This window comes from Corylus avellana, chromosome ca11 (assembly GCF_901000735.1).
Source record: "Corylus avellana chromosome ca11, CavTom2PMs-1.0".
In the NCBI taxonomy this organism is placed as follows: Eukaryota; Viridiplantae; Streptophyta; class Magnoliopsida; order Fagales; family Betulaceae; genus Corylus; species Corylus avellana.
Window position 1 is genome coordinate 21,800,331 of NC_081551.1, and position 14,544 is coordinate 21,814,874.

The window sequence follows — 14,544 nt, forward strand, 5'->3', positions numbered from 1 at the left end:
TTCCTTTTTTTTTTTTTTTAATTTTTAGTTTTAAAAAAAACATTATGATATGACATAATATTTTGAAAAGGTATTTTATATTTTAAATTATTTATTAACATATTTTAAGGAGCAGCCAGAAACTGTCGAAGGCAACATGCTAACCTTAGAACATAGTTTTGTATTAATGTAGAAACCAGCCGCTGTTGTCGTGTGTTTTTTATGTTGTTTTCATAGAACACGCGGATCCTTAGCAGCCAACTCTTTGTGTTATTATCGATTATTGATGGTGGAGGCTTGTTTATGTGATTTCTTATTATTTAATCTTAGTTGAATTATTGAATCTTAAGCTAGTGACGATAGCAAGGTTTGTTTAACAATATTGATTTTACTTCTCATTACATCACCTAAATTTTAAATCCAAAATAATGTGGAGTATTTTAATCTAATCCAATTGCGTGCTCCCTTATTACTCACGAGTCACATCTCTCTCCTCTTTTTATCTATTATTTGGTCTCGTTTATCATGCATGCCACTGCCACTAGCACCACCACCGCCGCCATCGCAGCCACCTTTGCCTGCTCTGAGTGGAGGTGGAGTGGCCATCAGAACCCTTTTTTAATAGAAAAAAATTAGGGACAATCATGATGGTTGCTTGTTTTCAATAACATTGCCCTGCCCCACCTGTTAAGATATGAGGGTCTATTCTATGCACAGGGATACATGAATGTGGTTAGAAATAAAATATTCATAGATCCCCATGCCTCAAGGTGATTGTGGACAAATTACAATTGGATTGCAATTAGTAAATCTTGTTTCTATCACAATTCATGCCATGATGACAACTAGGGGTGGAATCACTTTAGAGCTGACGTACAAAGGCTTTGTTCGGCATTGGCTTGAAATTATTTAGCAGTGGGACTGTAACAAAAATTGATTAATAAGAAAAAAAGATAAGAATATTTGGTATGAAAAAATTTTGTTTTGCAGTAATTTTTTTATTTAAATAGTAGTTAAAAGTAAGAGTGTTGGGAGTTAAATTTTTTTGATAAATAGTAACAACTTACTCTTACCAAATGGAGCCAAAAAATTTAAAAAAAATTATATGAAATTTTTTTAAATTAATTTTTTATTCTTTTGAAAAGTGTTTTGTCTTCAACCCCTTATGATTTTTTTTTTTTTCCACATGTTCTCAATTTACATGGAGTAATCTTGTAATTTGGATTTGGGATTATGTTTAATAATTTCGTTCAATTTTCTTCTTCTTTCAATTACATAGAAAAGAAAAAGAAAAATTCTTGATTTATATGGTGTTTCTGGTCAGCATAGAAGAGAGTGAAGGCAAACTGAGAATTGTTAATACTTCACAAAGCAATAGGAACAATAGTACATTGCTACTACTACACATCCCAAAGAAACAGCCCATAGATTTCACAGACAGGATCTCTTGAAATTCTGTCGGAATTCTAGAAAATTCGCACAAAAAATAAGAGAGAATATCCCAGGTTTTGGGTAGCCTGGGTTTTAGGCCAGCTTCCCGGACATCTCACGATCCAAGGTCTCCTCTCTCTCTCGTTTGCTGCTCGAATTTCTTGATCCTAATCCCAGGTTGACACCACTACACACTCGTTGGCCACAACAAAAGTGACCCAAAGAAACAGTAACAAACGACGAAACACCCTCTTGTACCATCTAAACATGATTAAAAGAACACAACCTTAGCCTTCAAAATCAGTCTTAACCCACTGCACATACTTTCCCTTCATTTTATCGTCCAACTCTTTGGCCTTAATCTCTGCAATTTTGGCTGCATTGGCCATGGATTCTTCTTGCACTTTCACAACCCTCCTACTCCTCTTCCTCGCGGTTGCCTCTCTCTCGGCTTCTAGTCCCTCATACTCTCTCACCCAGCAGCTATGCACTGCACAGCTCAATACCAGCACCACCAACTGCAGCAGAAACATTGCCATCAAAATCCCACATTCCAACCTCACCAAAAGCTTTGCCTCTTTCGGGTCCCTTGTCGACTTGAGCGAGGAAATGCTGGATTTCTCTTCTGTAAACAAGGCCAAAATGCTGAGTAGTTGTCCGATTACAGAGGCGAGGAGAAGCGAAATGTGAGTTATGAAACAGAAGTGGGTGAGCTGAGAATAGAAGCCCACAAAAGAAGAGAGCATGGAGATGAAGGAGACCATGAGTAATGCCACACCCATTGATGTTGGAGGCATTCTGAGGAGAATTGTGGGAGCTAGAGAGGCTGTGGAGAGGATGAAGAGAGTGAAATTCAAGCATGAGAGGAGAAGATTTGGGAAAGAACATGAGCTTCTAAGCTTAGAGGAAGCCATTTTTGGGCCGGATGCTCTGATTCTAGAATTGCTTGAGATGGGATTTGCTCAGGAGGCCACGGAGGTTTTGAACGTATAAAGGAAGTGGTATTTGGCCGTTGGAGCCTACAACGGATAGGTTTAGGGAGCCCACCATTTTTATTGAAAGATGTAAATGTTCCCTCCTTGGGTTTCAAAAAAGATTGTGGATTTTGATGGCGTGCTTGGCGTTTTAAAATTTAAAAATCTACAGTTAAAATGATCCAAGCCGTTTGAATTGGAAGGGATTTCAAAGGACAAGAAAATTAATTAGTACATCTCCCAAAGGAATTTTTTTGGATCGTCATTCAAAAGACATACAGGCCACCAGTACAATGAAGTAAGTTAATCAACTGACTTGTTTTACACTGATAAATTTACAACTTGAAGCAACCAACTGTGCATCCCCACCAACAGATAGCTATACAATTCAATACTGGACCCTTGCATTCCATTCAAACAGCAAACCAAGTGAAGATCAATGAATCTCCTCTTTCAGGAAGCCTAAAGTACTCCTCTTTCAGGAAGCCTAAAGTATTGGCATCTTTTTCAGTTTCCTGCTGATCCTGCTGCATGTGAAGTCCATGTAGGAAAATGATTATGTACAAGAAAAAATAGTAACATCATAGTGGAAACTTTCAAATGAAACCAATCCCAAGAGCATCTCATTTTCAACAATCTGGAACACATCAAGGAAAAATATATATCAAGAAATTTTAATCACAAAAAGAGGTAACTTTAAGTGCGAAATCACATGGTACAGGAAAACATCATGTAAACATACTCATCTACTAGAAGAAAAACAACAGACATCCATTTTAGATAACATGATTTTTTTTTTTCTTTTTCCTGGCCGAAAGAATGGATAGAATGGGATAAATTTAACAAAAAGAGTCATGTTCTGGTTTCCAAATACACACATGTCTGAGACATATAGGTAATATGTCAAGCTAACATTTTAATATTAGTGGCCAAGTCAACAGTAAGAGTACCTGGTTTTCTGACTTGATCAGCATGCTGTATCACTGTGGGTTAGTATGGCCTCAACTCTATCAAGTGATGCTTGCAACTTTCCAGAATTCATGTTGAACAACGGTTCACCAGTTCCCAGCGCCCTATTATTGAGGTTTTATAATCGACCATAAGTGCAAAGATATAAATAATTGAATAAAGAAATGAGTAACAATATTGCAAGTAATTCTAAGAAACTATTACATCAATACGAGCTGCTTTGCATGATATAGCTTTTCACTGAAACATTAAAGTGTTTCCAATGAATTTCTCAAATATTGTAAATTCCATATCGAGGTTCTCATATTTTCTTCAACAGTAAATGTAGAGAATACTGAAAAATTACCCAGTAATTTCTGGAAGAACATAATCTGCCCTCCACCCAAAACGCAAATCCATGCCAGGAAACAAGCCAATTGATGATTTATTCCGAATCCGAGATATGCCATCTCCACCCAAACATGTAGTAAGCTTCCATTTCCAACCAGTTGAATTCAACTGAAAACTGTGGCCTACACCAACCTGTATGTTTCCAACTTGTAAGTGCTCAAAAACAACTAAAGTTATCTATGGTGTTGTGAGCAAGCGCGCACAAAAGATGACATAAATGCAAAATACCATTTAGTGCTATCAAAAGCTATCCTGAGCCCTGTGTAGATATGACGCTAAAAGGGATCAATTTAGTGGTCCCAGCAAAGGAGGGACTTGGGAGGTGTGCACAATAACAGGCAGTAAAAGTGTCAAACCTGGAGATTAAGAAATTTCGTTATAGGGATCTTTTTTGAAAGAAGGCGCACATCCTGATGAGTAGGCTCATAGATGAACTTCCATCTTCGGTCGGGTGCTAAGGGCTTTAGTACAAGCTTTGCTTGATATTCATTGATGGGAGCATTATAGAACTGAACCAAAACAACAGTGAAGTCAATATATACAACTCTAAAAGGCATGTATTCAATGTCAAATGGAGAGCCAGAAGATTATGATACAAATACCGTGACATGTAATCAATTATGTGCAATGCTCGAAAGAATGGACTAGTAAAGGAGTAAAATCCATCCAAACCAAAGCCTGAGATGAATCATGAACGGCACACATCTAAAATATTCAAGCATTCAGTTACAATATCTTCTGTAGAATGGCATGAATGAAACATGTAATATAATGTCTCCAGCATGGTACTAGACTACACTCACACACACACACACGTGTGTGTGAATGTATATATGGATATATGAAATTAGTGAATTAGATTAGCAAGGTACAACCACAAAGATCTAATGAATGCAGAATCAGTCTCAATCTTCCTTTGTCATGCACAGGGAATTGTTATATCTCCAAAGCAGCTATGTCCAACCAATACACTGTCAAGTCATATCCAACACGGTCACTTCACACAATATGAAGTCCCATGTACCATAACTGGTCTAAGCTTACACAACTAAGCCAATTAAGTAAGGGAACTGATATTCACATTTAAGTATGGAAGTAAATTGTGGCAATGGCATGGTACAATCAGAAATTAATATCTCAAAAAATAATCACAAACTAAATGACAAAAACCCAATACAAAAATTAAAACAACCAAATTATTACTATACCATTAGAAACTAGAGAAGATGTGTTATTATATCTAAGAGAAGCCCCATAAACAAAGAACATTACTAACAGGGGTGGATCCGAAGTAAACCCTGGATACACAACCCCACCTGCCACAATTGTGTATTAGGTAATAACACATCTATCAGGTAGCCAAAGAACATTACTATCCAGAGTAAACCTCAGATACATGATTCCATCCGCCACAACCATGTATCAAGTAATCCAGGAAAACTGTTAGTGTCGAATCGAATCTAGGATGTCCGAGTCTATGGCTCATCCCAAGCCTACCATGCCTTGGTGAGGTTCCACGTTATAAAAAATAATAATAATAATAATAAAAAAAAAATAAAAAAAATAAAAAAATTCTCCAATCCTTGAGATGTCAAAACTATTCATCAGTCCTTCGAAACATAGACTCTTCAAAACATGCAAAATACCCATATCAGATACTGTTTTTATGGTTGTAGTATACATTGGAGACACCAAAAGTAGATAACACATCAAATAACCAGACCAAAAGATGTAAAGCACACAACACATCATAACCAAGCTACATTCCCATAATAGATAAATGTTCAAATTAGGACTATCATAAACAAAGGAGTTTCACAATCCTGGTCCCCAATTTGCGTAAAAGGCACAAGATTGTGCATATGTCATCTTTCCAATATAGTGTTGCTCTATTTTCAAGCAAAGTTACTACTCACAGTTGTTTACCACACTAAACCTAATAAAATCCAAACACACTTAAAGAAAACACCCCTTTTTTTCTTTTTTCTTTTTTTTTTTTCTTTTTTTTCCAGTAATGTAAAGCTGGGATTACCTAAAGGGTGCAGTAAACAACCTGATCCATGACTATTATGCAGTAACCTACTAATTAAATAGTTCACAATAAATTTACCTTCACATATCGGCTGGCAAACATAGAAGTAATTTACAAAAGCATTTGTATTGGAAAAATATCAATTTAATATTCTCAAGGCATAGAAGGATACCTCCAAGTTGAGACCAACACGAATACCTTGTAACTCTTTCCTGAACTTCAAAAACAACTCTGATGGGAGCAAATTTACGTTGTATAGTTCTTCCCACGAAGTGGGTCCATCACCATTCGAACCCGAATCCATTTTTAAGGAACTAAAACTGCAAAAATGACCGAAAATTAACAAACCCGTTTTTTCATTTGCTCTACAATTCCACCCACTAAACTCAATCACCATAATTTAGCACCCAAAATCTTATTGGAAAAAACGCTACAGAACTGAGATAGCAAACATCAAACGCATAATAAGTTGCCCACTTTTCCTACTCTTACTTTTCTAGAGGAACTGCTTGAACGCATGCAAAAGAAAAATGAATTTTTACCTTGTTAATTGAATACGTATTTCAAGCGTATGTACGAGTGTACGGACGGGTGTATGGCTGGAGCTGGAGTTGGACTCTGGGACTGAGCCTCTGCCTCTGAACTGGTACGGGAGGGAAGGGAAGGCGCACAAGCAGTTTGTTGCGTTTGAGAACTTTCGGAGGGGTGTAGGATTTTACTGTATGCCCTCCCTTGGTTCAATGTGAATGGTGGGGGGGGGGGTGGGGGTCAATTGGGCTGCTTTGTGGCCCTGTTTGACAAATTCAGGTGTGGCCCAAAAAAGCCCACCTAACAGCACTAGCACTAGCACTTTCCTTTTAATCTTTCCTAAGTTTATGGCACCAACTTACTTTTTGCTTTCTTATGAAAATATATTTTATAGTAATTTTCCTTACCTTTTCTTATACAATTAAAATATTATTTCTTTACAAAATGCAAGTTCCCTACATACCTCATTTTTTTTACAAAATCTCAACATAATACCCAATTAAAGACAAAAAGATGAAAGATGAGAGAGAAAAGAGAAATGTTTATATTAAAATAATGTATAGGTAATTATTTTTGGTTCCCTACACATTTGAAGACACTGTAGCAACCCTTAAGGGTTTGTTAAATGTAAGGAATCTAATGTGAGTAGATTTTTGTGTTTTTTTTTTTTAATAAAAAAAAAAAAAAATTCCTAAACATAAGGAAATGACATATATGGCATTTGCTGCTAATGCTCTAATATCGGTCTTAGGCCCTCGAGTGAGAGAGAATTCCAACGAAATCCAACTGCCCGAATATTTAGGCCCCACACCTTGACCTACCCAGACAAGTTCTTATCAATACCGTCTCTCATCAAGGTTTTGGACAAGTCATAATTCAGTTAACAATATTTTAACATTTTCTCTTATATAGGTGAGGCTCAAACTACTCCTTAATAGTGACTAGTGAGACATAACACATTAAATATTTAATTGAAATAAAAAATGAATAACAAATACAATATTTAAACTCAAAACAGTTGCTCTAATACAATGTTAAATCATTAGTTATTTCAAAAATTTAAGTCAATAAGAAATGATCGCTTTAATCATTTAATTAATGAGTAATACTAAATGTCTTTTCCATATCTCTTTTGCATCCCTTCAAAATTAATGTAACTTTAAAATTATCATTAAATTTCTGGCAAATCAGTAATTAAATTTTAAAATCCACATTAATTTTAGAGGACATATAGCATCACTCTTAATTAATATTCTTACTCTGTGAACTAAGCAGGGTGTTCAAAATTGTCTTTAACATTATTGCCATCATTAATAGCTTCACTTATTTCTCTGGCTCTTTAAGTTAACATCATAAAGGCAGTATCTTTTTACTGCTAAACCAAACATAAAATTGTTCTTGGGCACTCACAATTGCTGTGTTGATGACATGTGTAGGCACGTCTGCAAGACTGCAATAGATTTCCTTTTGCATTCATTCGTTTGCTTTGATGGTAACACGACAACATTCCAACAAAACATGTTCTTTCGAGGAAGAACTTCATTCAACAATGCTAGCTATTCCATAACATAACAACTGAACCCTCCCATGTAAAGAGAACTTAATCATGGCCTAAGTGAGGTGGAAGGAAAATGTGATGGCGGTGGCAGCAGCAACGAGGATCTCGCACGTTTTGGCACAAACTTTCGAGCCCATACATGCTTCCCATTAATGGAAAACTTTACCTTCCCCATGCCTCTGAGTATCATCTCCATGGTAGTAGCCTTGTGAAAAATGATGCGAGCAAATAGTGCTTGCTGATGGGGTTGCACTTCTTGCATGTGCAAAGACTCTACACAATCCCCATATGACCGACCAAAGAAATCTCTGACTTCCCATTCTTGGACAGGGTAGCCCTTGGAGAATGTAACAAACATGGTCCTATCATCTGCTGGCACATCAGCTCCAGGGGTTCGAGGCTGCACCATATCACCTGCACCATGTCTTCCTGCATTTCTCTCAATAGCTTGCTGCATTAAGTCCAACAGTGCTCTAATACATACATCATTCATAATTTTGGTGAGGCCTGCAATACCATTTAGCCGATTTTCGAGGAAAAATTGGAGAGAGATCTCTTTCTCCATCAAGGTTTGTGTGAGAGGAATATCATTGCTTTCAGATGAGGAAGATATTAGATTGTTGTGAATGCAGTTGAGGCATATTATAGCCTCGTCTGCAAGTTCATTAACCAAAATTTGAGGCAGGGATAACATCTTCTTCACAACACTGTCATAGCCCAGCCGCTCCAACCAGAGCCATAGGGCCATAACTTGCATAGACTCCACTGGATCTCGCCAAAGGTTGACTACAAGGATGGTGTAGAGCTGTCGGTCAATTGAATGGAAGATGTTGAACTCCTCTTGAGAGACAAAAGAAGATGGAGAAGCCATCATTTTTCAAACTCCAGCAGTAGGCAGCAAGATCCTGTTAAAACAAATGTAATTAATTGTCAATATCATTGTTGTCATCACCACCATCAAAATTTTACTCTAATAAGTCAGAAGAAAATTATAGGAACAATACTAAAAGACTAAAAGAGAGTTTCACTGCATGGCAAACATGCTAGAGAAGCCAATTTGGCCAGGCTTAGCACGTTCTAAAGAAACTTTATATCCAAATATGTGGCTGCAAGAAATTAGTTGCAGAGTATCCATGGAGCACAAGAAAAATAAAGACTCATGCTAACATTTCAACAAATCTTTGGAGCCATATATCAGAAATAATACTTCCTAAGGAGACTAGTCCATCCATAAACCAGTCTTTTCATGCCATGCAATCCATTTAGGAAGCTTAGAGAAACCTGAGGGTAATTTTTTTCAAGCAGGATTGGCTTCAAGAGACTCTCAAAGTCACATGGATAAGACTTCTCAGTCAAAGAGAATTTATAGGCATTGTCAGTCCAGATGTGCAAACTAAAACTGAGTTAATGTCATAATGTTGCTCTTATTATCGGTATAATAATGACTCTGTTGGCTTCCACATCATGTTAAGTAAGAACTAGTTTATGACAAAGCATCATTAATGTTGTGAAGCTTTGTATAGAAATTGCAGTTAGGCTGATTAATACTCCTTGCTTGTTTGGAAATTAAATTTTTGGCAATTAGATGGTTCAACAAGCAGCTAAATATGTTCACGGTTAATTTTTCAGTTTCAACTTCTAATTCCCTCCTTCATAACTAAGCAGTAGAGAACAGAATTCAGCAATTTGCATACAGAATCAGTGGCAATTTACATACTATATTGGATTGCAAATTTTTTTCCATTGAAGAGAAGGCATATACCGGCTTGTCCATTTAAAAGAAGACATGTCATCAGCTAATTTGTTAACTACATCAGTTTGATATTTGGAATGGGGAAAAGTACATAACAAGAGTCTCAATAATTATTTTCTGCTTTTAGTTTTCTCTAACATCGTTACCATAACAAAACCTTTGAACGATTGATGAGGTTATGCGACATAATCTAATTTTAATCTGAAAAAGGTGTGCACCGTTTGAATCCGACAATTGCATCAAATGTAAAAGCACATCGGTTAATTGATTGCCAGCAATTAAGCCTAAAAGTTATTACTTGATCAGCTACATCTGTTTGCAGCCTAGGAAAAGATACAATTCATAATCACTTTAGCCTGGAAACCCCACAATTTTTGTTATGCTATCACTCTCAATTAAGACCAAATCCGCATAAACCGATTATTGACTAATATATAAATGGCGGTTGATCGATCTACAAATCAGAAACTCATCAAGAAATCAATGTGTTGTTTGAATGCTGCATGGTCAGGAGTACATTAGGTCTTTCATAATTTGTTTATAACCATTGCATCTTTGATGTTTCTTAGATGACTATCTATTTCAGTTGCACTCTCAAAATAAGGCATTTTAGGATTTCTCAATGCATGCCAGCTGAACAAGAAAGAAAAGAAAAGAAAACAAGAGGGATGCACTTCCCAGCAACTGGCTACATCTGCTATTTTACATTTACTTCGACTCTTAACGAGATAGTTCCGTTTATAGATTGATGACGAGCACAACAGCTTGGACAACAGAAGCAAAATTTAAAGTTCTTCTATATGATACAATAAAGCATTCTAGTCATTACATAATGGCCAAAGCCGATGCAAAGTGGGAAAAAAAAAAAGAAAAGTACCGTTACAATCATATTCTAGAAATGCCCAGACGTGGTATACCTAGAGCTATCAGTACAATGGGCAATGCCGTAAGATTAAACCAGGAAACTGCCTGCAAAGGACGACACTGCAACCATGCTTCCAACCTCAGACTTGGCGTGTAATGAAACACAAACTAAAATGTCAATGTGATTTGCTGTCCTTGTCTCCACTACAAATTGTCAATCCAGTTATGTTAGGAGTCGCAGCAGCAACACACTGAAGATCAGACAGAGAGAATGATCGCCAAGGAGAATTTCGCCGTGAAGGTGGTGGTGATGAGCTACTGCAAGGCGTTTTTTTACCATGTGGAGGCAGAGGTGGAAGACAGAAAGACGGTGATGTTGAAACTGAGTTGGAGTCCTCACTTTTATTATTGCTTCCAGAGCTAGTTGTGGTCAAATCCATAGGAAATGCGCCTCGAGTGGTGTTTGCCGGTCTCTTTGATATCCCACCACTGCTGTTTTTCAAAGTATAATTGTGATTCTTCTCAAAGAAATTACTATGAGCTAATAAATTCTTGCGTTTCCTGGTGTATGGATTCTCTCCCTTCTCGAGGTCTTTAATAGAGGTAGCAGATGAGGCATCCGCTAGGCTTGTGAAGGACTTTGACTTGCCACTATAAAACTTGGATATGCCTCTCCTGAAATGAAAGAAAACGACACATTGTAAGAAAATTGAGAAGCCAGATGATAACAGTGAAAATGGTGGGTAACATAATATTTATTTCTCAACCAACATATTTGTAAGAAGACAGGTGCCGCATGCTTGTATGTTTATATTTGGTAATCTTGAAGATTCATGTGTTCCAGTTAAAATGATCTCCTTGGGAAAGGCACTGTCAGTGACGCACGAAATTTTCTTCATGCAAACAAAGTCCGTGAAAACATGTAATTGAAAATTGCATATAGAAGTGGGAAACCTGCTAACTGAGAATCAGGCTTCTTAAGCAATAAGCATAATGCTCCTAAACACTTATAACATATAAACTTCTCCTCTTTCTGTTTTAACCTAATTCATACCTTGCTTAAAAGCTCGCAATTACCATATTCAACATTAGAACACAAGTAATGTGGAGCCCAAGTGTGACACTCCAAAAAGTTAGTTCACATTGGGAAAATAAATTGCCTACATAAAGTGGGTAGATTATAAAGGAACTTATGGATGCTAAGTTTCATTTCTTACTATATGAGACTAGGCTTTATAAGTAATTTTAGAGAGCTTCATTTGCAACTTGACTAGTCATTTTGGAGAGACAGCATAAGAGTGACTAACGTTTTTCCTAGGTCGTTACAAATGATATTATAGCAATCTAGTAACGACATGTGGTGTTGAAGCACAGCATGAAGTGGGCCTTGACGAAAACGTCAAAGATTTAAGTGGGAGAGATTGTGACACCCTAGAAAGTTAGTCCCATAGTGGAAAAATGAATTGCCCACATAAAGGGGGTGGATTATAAAAAAGCTCATGGGTAATAAGTTCCACAAACTAGGCTTTATAAATGATTTTAGGAAACTCCAATTGTAACTTGACTAGTACTTTTGGAGTAAGAATACAGACTTGACTAGCGTTTTCCCTGGTTCGTTATAAATAGTATCAAAGAGCAACTTAATAACACCATGTGGCGCTTCAAGCACCGCGTGACATGTGCCTTAACAAGGACAACATATATTTAAGTGGGGGAAATTGTGGCACCCTAAAAGGTTAGTACCGCATAGGACAGATGAATTACCCACATAGTGGATGAATTACAAAGGAGCTAATGGATGCTAAATCTCATATTCGTTCCTTAATAGATGAGATTGGCTTTATAAGTGATTCTACGAAACTCCAATAGCAATTTAGATAGCGTTTTTCCTAGGTCATTATAAAAAAATGTTGAACAACTCATTCTCTTCTATATTGAGTGGAAATATTCAGCGACATGCAGATTGTAATTATCAATACTTACTTGAATAATTGGCAATTAGATAGTCACAATAGCACAAACCTGGAGTTTACATAATGACTCTTATAGGTAATAACTAATATACCATACTGACTTAAAATTGATTTAGTATGCTCCTATCACTTGGTTTAATATGCTCCCAGGATCATAACTCCTAAACATTAATAATCAACTCTTGCCATGTCCTTCATCTATTGTTTTCACAATTCACTTAGCCACTGCACCATTCCCCGCTTTATGCTCCACTTGGTTTTAGGAAAACTAGCTTTCCACCTATTTTACTCCCAAAAATGGGATGAGCTAGTTGAGACAACAGAAAATGAAACCGAACCCACAAATTAATGTTTTAAGACGCATCCCATACCCACAAATTAATGTTTTAAGACACCAAAACTAACAGCTCTCCCGAACAAGTTTTGCAATAATCTCTGGTTGGTTACTGAAAAAGGGAGAAGTAGACAAATCACATGGTGTCCATCTTTCGTTTTTGGGGATTATAAAGACAAGATAAGAAAACAACGGGTAGACAAGAAAAAACAAATACTAACTCCACTTAAATTAAGCCAAAGACATTAAGAGAATTATAGGCCTTATCACTTGCCTCGTGTAATCCAACCAAACAAACCTATATCTATAAGGGCCTGTGTTTATTAACCCAAATACAAAGAGCAAATTAAGTGCATTATGTTCTTCCTTCTATTTTTTTTCGTTTCTTGAGGAGAAATAATGAAATCATAATCAAAATGGACCCATGTCCTTAAAAAGTATAAAGATTAAAAAAAAAATTCGTTTCTTGAGGAGAAATGAAAAAATCCGAATAAAAATGGTAATACCCACGTCCTCGACAATTCTCAAGATTAAATCTTGATAATAATAATAAGCTAAGTTCCCTAAGCTCTTGATACTCAAAAATACAAACAAACTAATTTCACTTGCAAATTGCAACCAATGGATGATCAAGTAAGGCCCAAAACTAAAACCACACACGCTTATCCAAAAATTCAAAAACTACCAGTTTAAATTGAAATCAAACCACAACCCACTATAGTAAACGCCAAAGGGTACCCAAAAAACACTCACTTGACCGGCAAAACTTCCTCCAAAGCATCCATGGTATCCAACGGTCCCTTATACGAGCTCTGAACCTCAGTCTCCCCTCCCGACTCATCACCACCGTCCGATGACCCGCCCGACGAGTCACTGTTCCTCCCAACCGACGATGAGCTACAAGAGTCCAAGTCACCCCCTCTCTCCGTCGGGAACCTCGGCGAGTTGTAGATCCGACCACAGGGCACGCCACCGCCGTGGATGAATTTGGACCGTTCGATCGTGATCGACATCGTTCCGAACCAAATAGAGAGTGTCTGTGTGTGTATCTCTTAGTGTGGAATTGAAGTGAGAGAGAGAGCATATAAAGTAGTGGGCTGGTATTAATAAGAAAAAAGCGGCACATGGGTTGGCGATATTTTCGCCATGGTTGATATCAGAGATGGGGGCGGGGGTGGAGAGAGAGGTTTTTATGTATTAAATATCTGAAAAGAGATAACGAAAAGAAAAAGAGAATAAATGAAAGCCTTATCCTGAACGAAGCAAACTCTTTTTTTTTTTTTTTTTTGTAAGAAAACGAAGCAGACTTAAAATATGTTGGAAATGGGATGAAGAGCAAAGATCCTTTTCTTTTTTATAATCATCATTATCTGTTTTATCCAATTAGCAAAATAATATATATATATCAGGAGGAGGTTTGACTTGACCAATTTCTGCTATCGAATGCAACTCATCTTCTATTGGTTCATTGCAATTTGTTAAAGACTAATCCTACTTAGCTGCTATAAAATTTTCATATAATTGAGATAGTTTAACAATAAAAATCAGCTATAGAAACTAAACAACATTACTCTTTGTTTGATAATTTTTTTCTCTTTTTAAAAGAAAAATATTAACAAACAACCACTAGCGTAAAATAATCAAAATTATTATGTCCCACCAAGTAGTAACATCTAATTTAAGATAGCATAATTTGGAGATGCATCGTAGCTCTATTTAATTCTTTTTTTCTTTTTCATATTGTAAACAATTCTCCTTC

General features: G+C 36.7%; 4 protein-coding genes across 5 annotated transcripts; all 4 read right to left on the reverse strand.

Moving 5' to 3' along the window:
* Positions 1–1,315: 1,315 nt before the first annotated feature.
* On the reverse strand, positions 1,316–2,386 carry LOC132166312 (uncharacterized). The gene has a single exon (XM_059577110.1). The coding sequence runs from the start codon at positions 2,322–2,324 to the stop codon at positions 1,698–1,700; it is 627 nt and encodes a 208-aa protein (XP_059433093.1). The 5' UTR covers positions 2,325–2,386; the 3' UTR covers positions 1,316–1,697.
* Positions 2,387–2,608: 222 nt separating this feature from the next.
* On the reverse strand, positions 2,609–6,488 carry LOC132165727 (uncharacterized). 2 transcript variants are annotated; one of them, XM_059576403.1, is made up of 6 exons: positions 6,318–6,488; positions 5,948–6,095; positions 4,100–4,252; positions 3,700–3,875; positions 3,335–3,457; positions 2,609–2,908 (listed from the first exon to the last, which is right to left on the reverse strand). In XM_059576403.1, the coding sequence occupies exons 2-5, from the start codon at positions 6,077–6,079 to the stop codon at positions 3,352–3,354; spliced, it is 567 nt and encodes a 188-aa protein (XP_059432386.1). In that variant the 5' UTR covers positions 6,080–6,095; positions 6,318–6,488; the 3' UTR covers positions 2,609–2,908; positions 3,335–3,351. The 2 variants fall into 2 exon arrangements, with proteins under 2 accessions (XP_059432386.1, XP_059432385.1); XM_059576402.1 differs by having other exon boundaries at positions 2,609–2,911.
* A 1,419-nt stretch (positions 6,489–7,907) lies between these two features.
* On the reverse strand, positions 7,908–8,732 carry LOC132165230 (uncharacterized). Its single transcript, XM_059575712.1, has one exon. The coding sequence runs from the start codon at positions 8,730–8,732 to the stop codon at positions 7,908–7,910; it is 825 nt and encodes a 274-aa protein (XP_059431695.1).
* Positions 8,733–10,389: 1,657 nt separating this feature from the next.
* LOC132166461 (protein OXIDATIVE STRESS 3 LIKE 1-like) lies at positions 10,390–13,979 on the reverse strand. The gene is made up of 2 exons (XM_059577277.1): positions 13,539–13,979; positions 10,390–11,153 (listed from the first exon to the last, which is right to left on the reverse strand). The coding sequence occupies exons 1-2, from the start codon at positions 13,796–13,798 to the stop codon at positions 10,655–10,657; spliced, it is 759 nt and encodes a 252-aa protein (XP_059433260.1). The 5' UTR covers positions 13,799–13,979; the 3' UTR covers positions 10,390–10,654.
* Between the last annotated feature and the right edge of the window lie 565 nt (positions 13,980–14,544).

Excerpts from the sequence above, each read along its gene's own strand:
- LOC132166312 (XM_059577110.1), bottom strand. The coding sequence starts at position 2,324 with ATGGCTTCCTCTAAGCTTAGAAGCTCATGTTCTTTCCCAAATCTTCTC.
- LOC132165727 (XM_059576403.1), bottom strand. The coding sequence starts at position 6,079 with ATGGATTCGGGTTCGAATGGTGATGGACCCACTTCGTGGGAAGAACTA. Across the intron at positions 3,876-4,099 it reads CGAAATTTCTTAATCTCCAG|GTTGGTGTAGGCCACAGTTT; the intron begins GTTTGACACTTT and ends GGAAACATACAG. Across the intron at positions 3,458-3,699 it reads GTTCTTCCAGAAATTACTGG|GGCGCTGGGAACTGGTGAAC; the intron begins GTAATTTTTCAG and ends CCTCAATAATAG.
- LOC132165230 (XM_059575712.1), bottom strand. The coding sequence starts at position 8,732 with ATGGCTTCTCCATCTTCTTTTGTCTCTCAAGAGGAGTTCAACATCTTC.
- LOC132166461 (XM_059577277.1), bottom strand. The coding sequence starts at position 13,798 with ATGTCGATCACGATCGAACGGTCCAAATTCATCCACGGCGGTGGCGTG. Across the intron at positions 11,154-13,538 it reads GAGGAAGTTTTGCCGGTCAA|GAGAGGCATATCCAAGTTTT; the intron begins GTGAGTGTTTTT and ends CTTTCATTTCAG.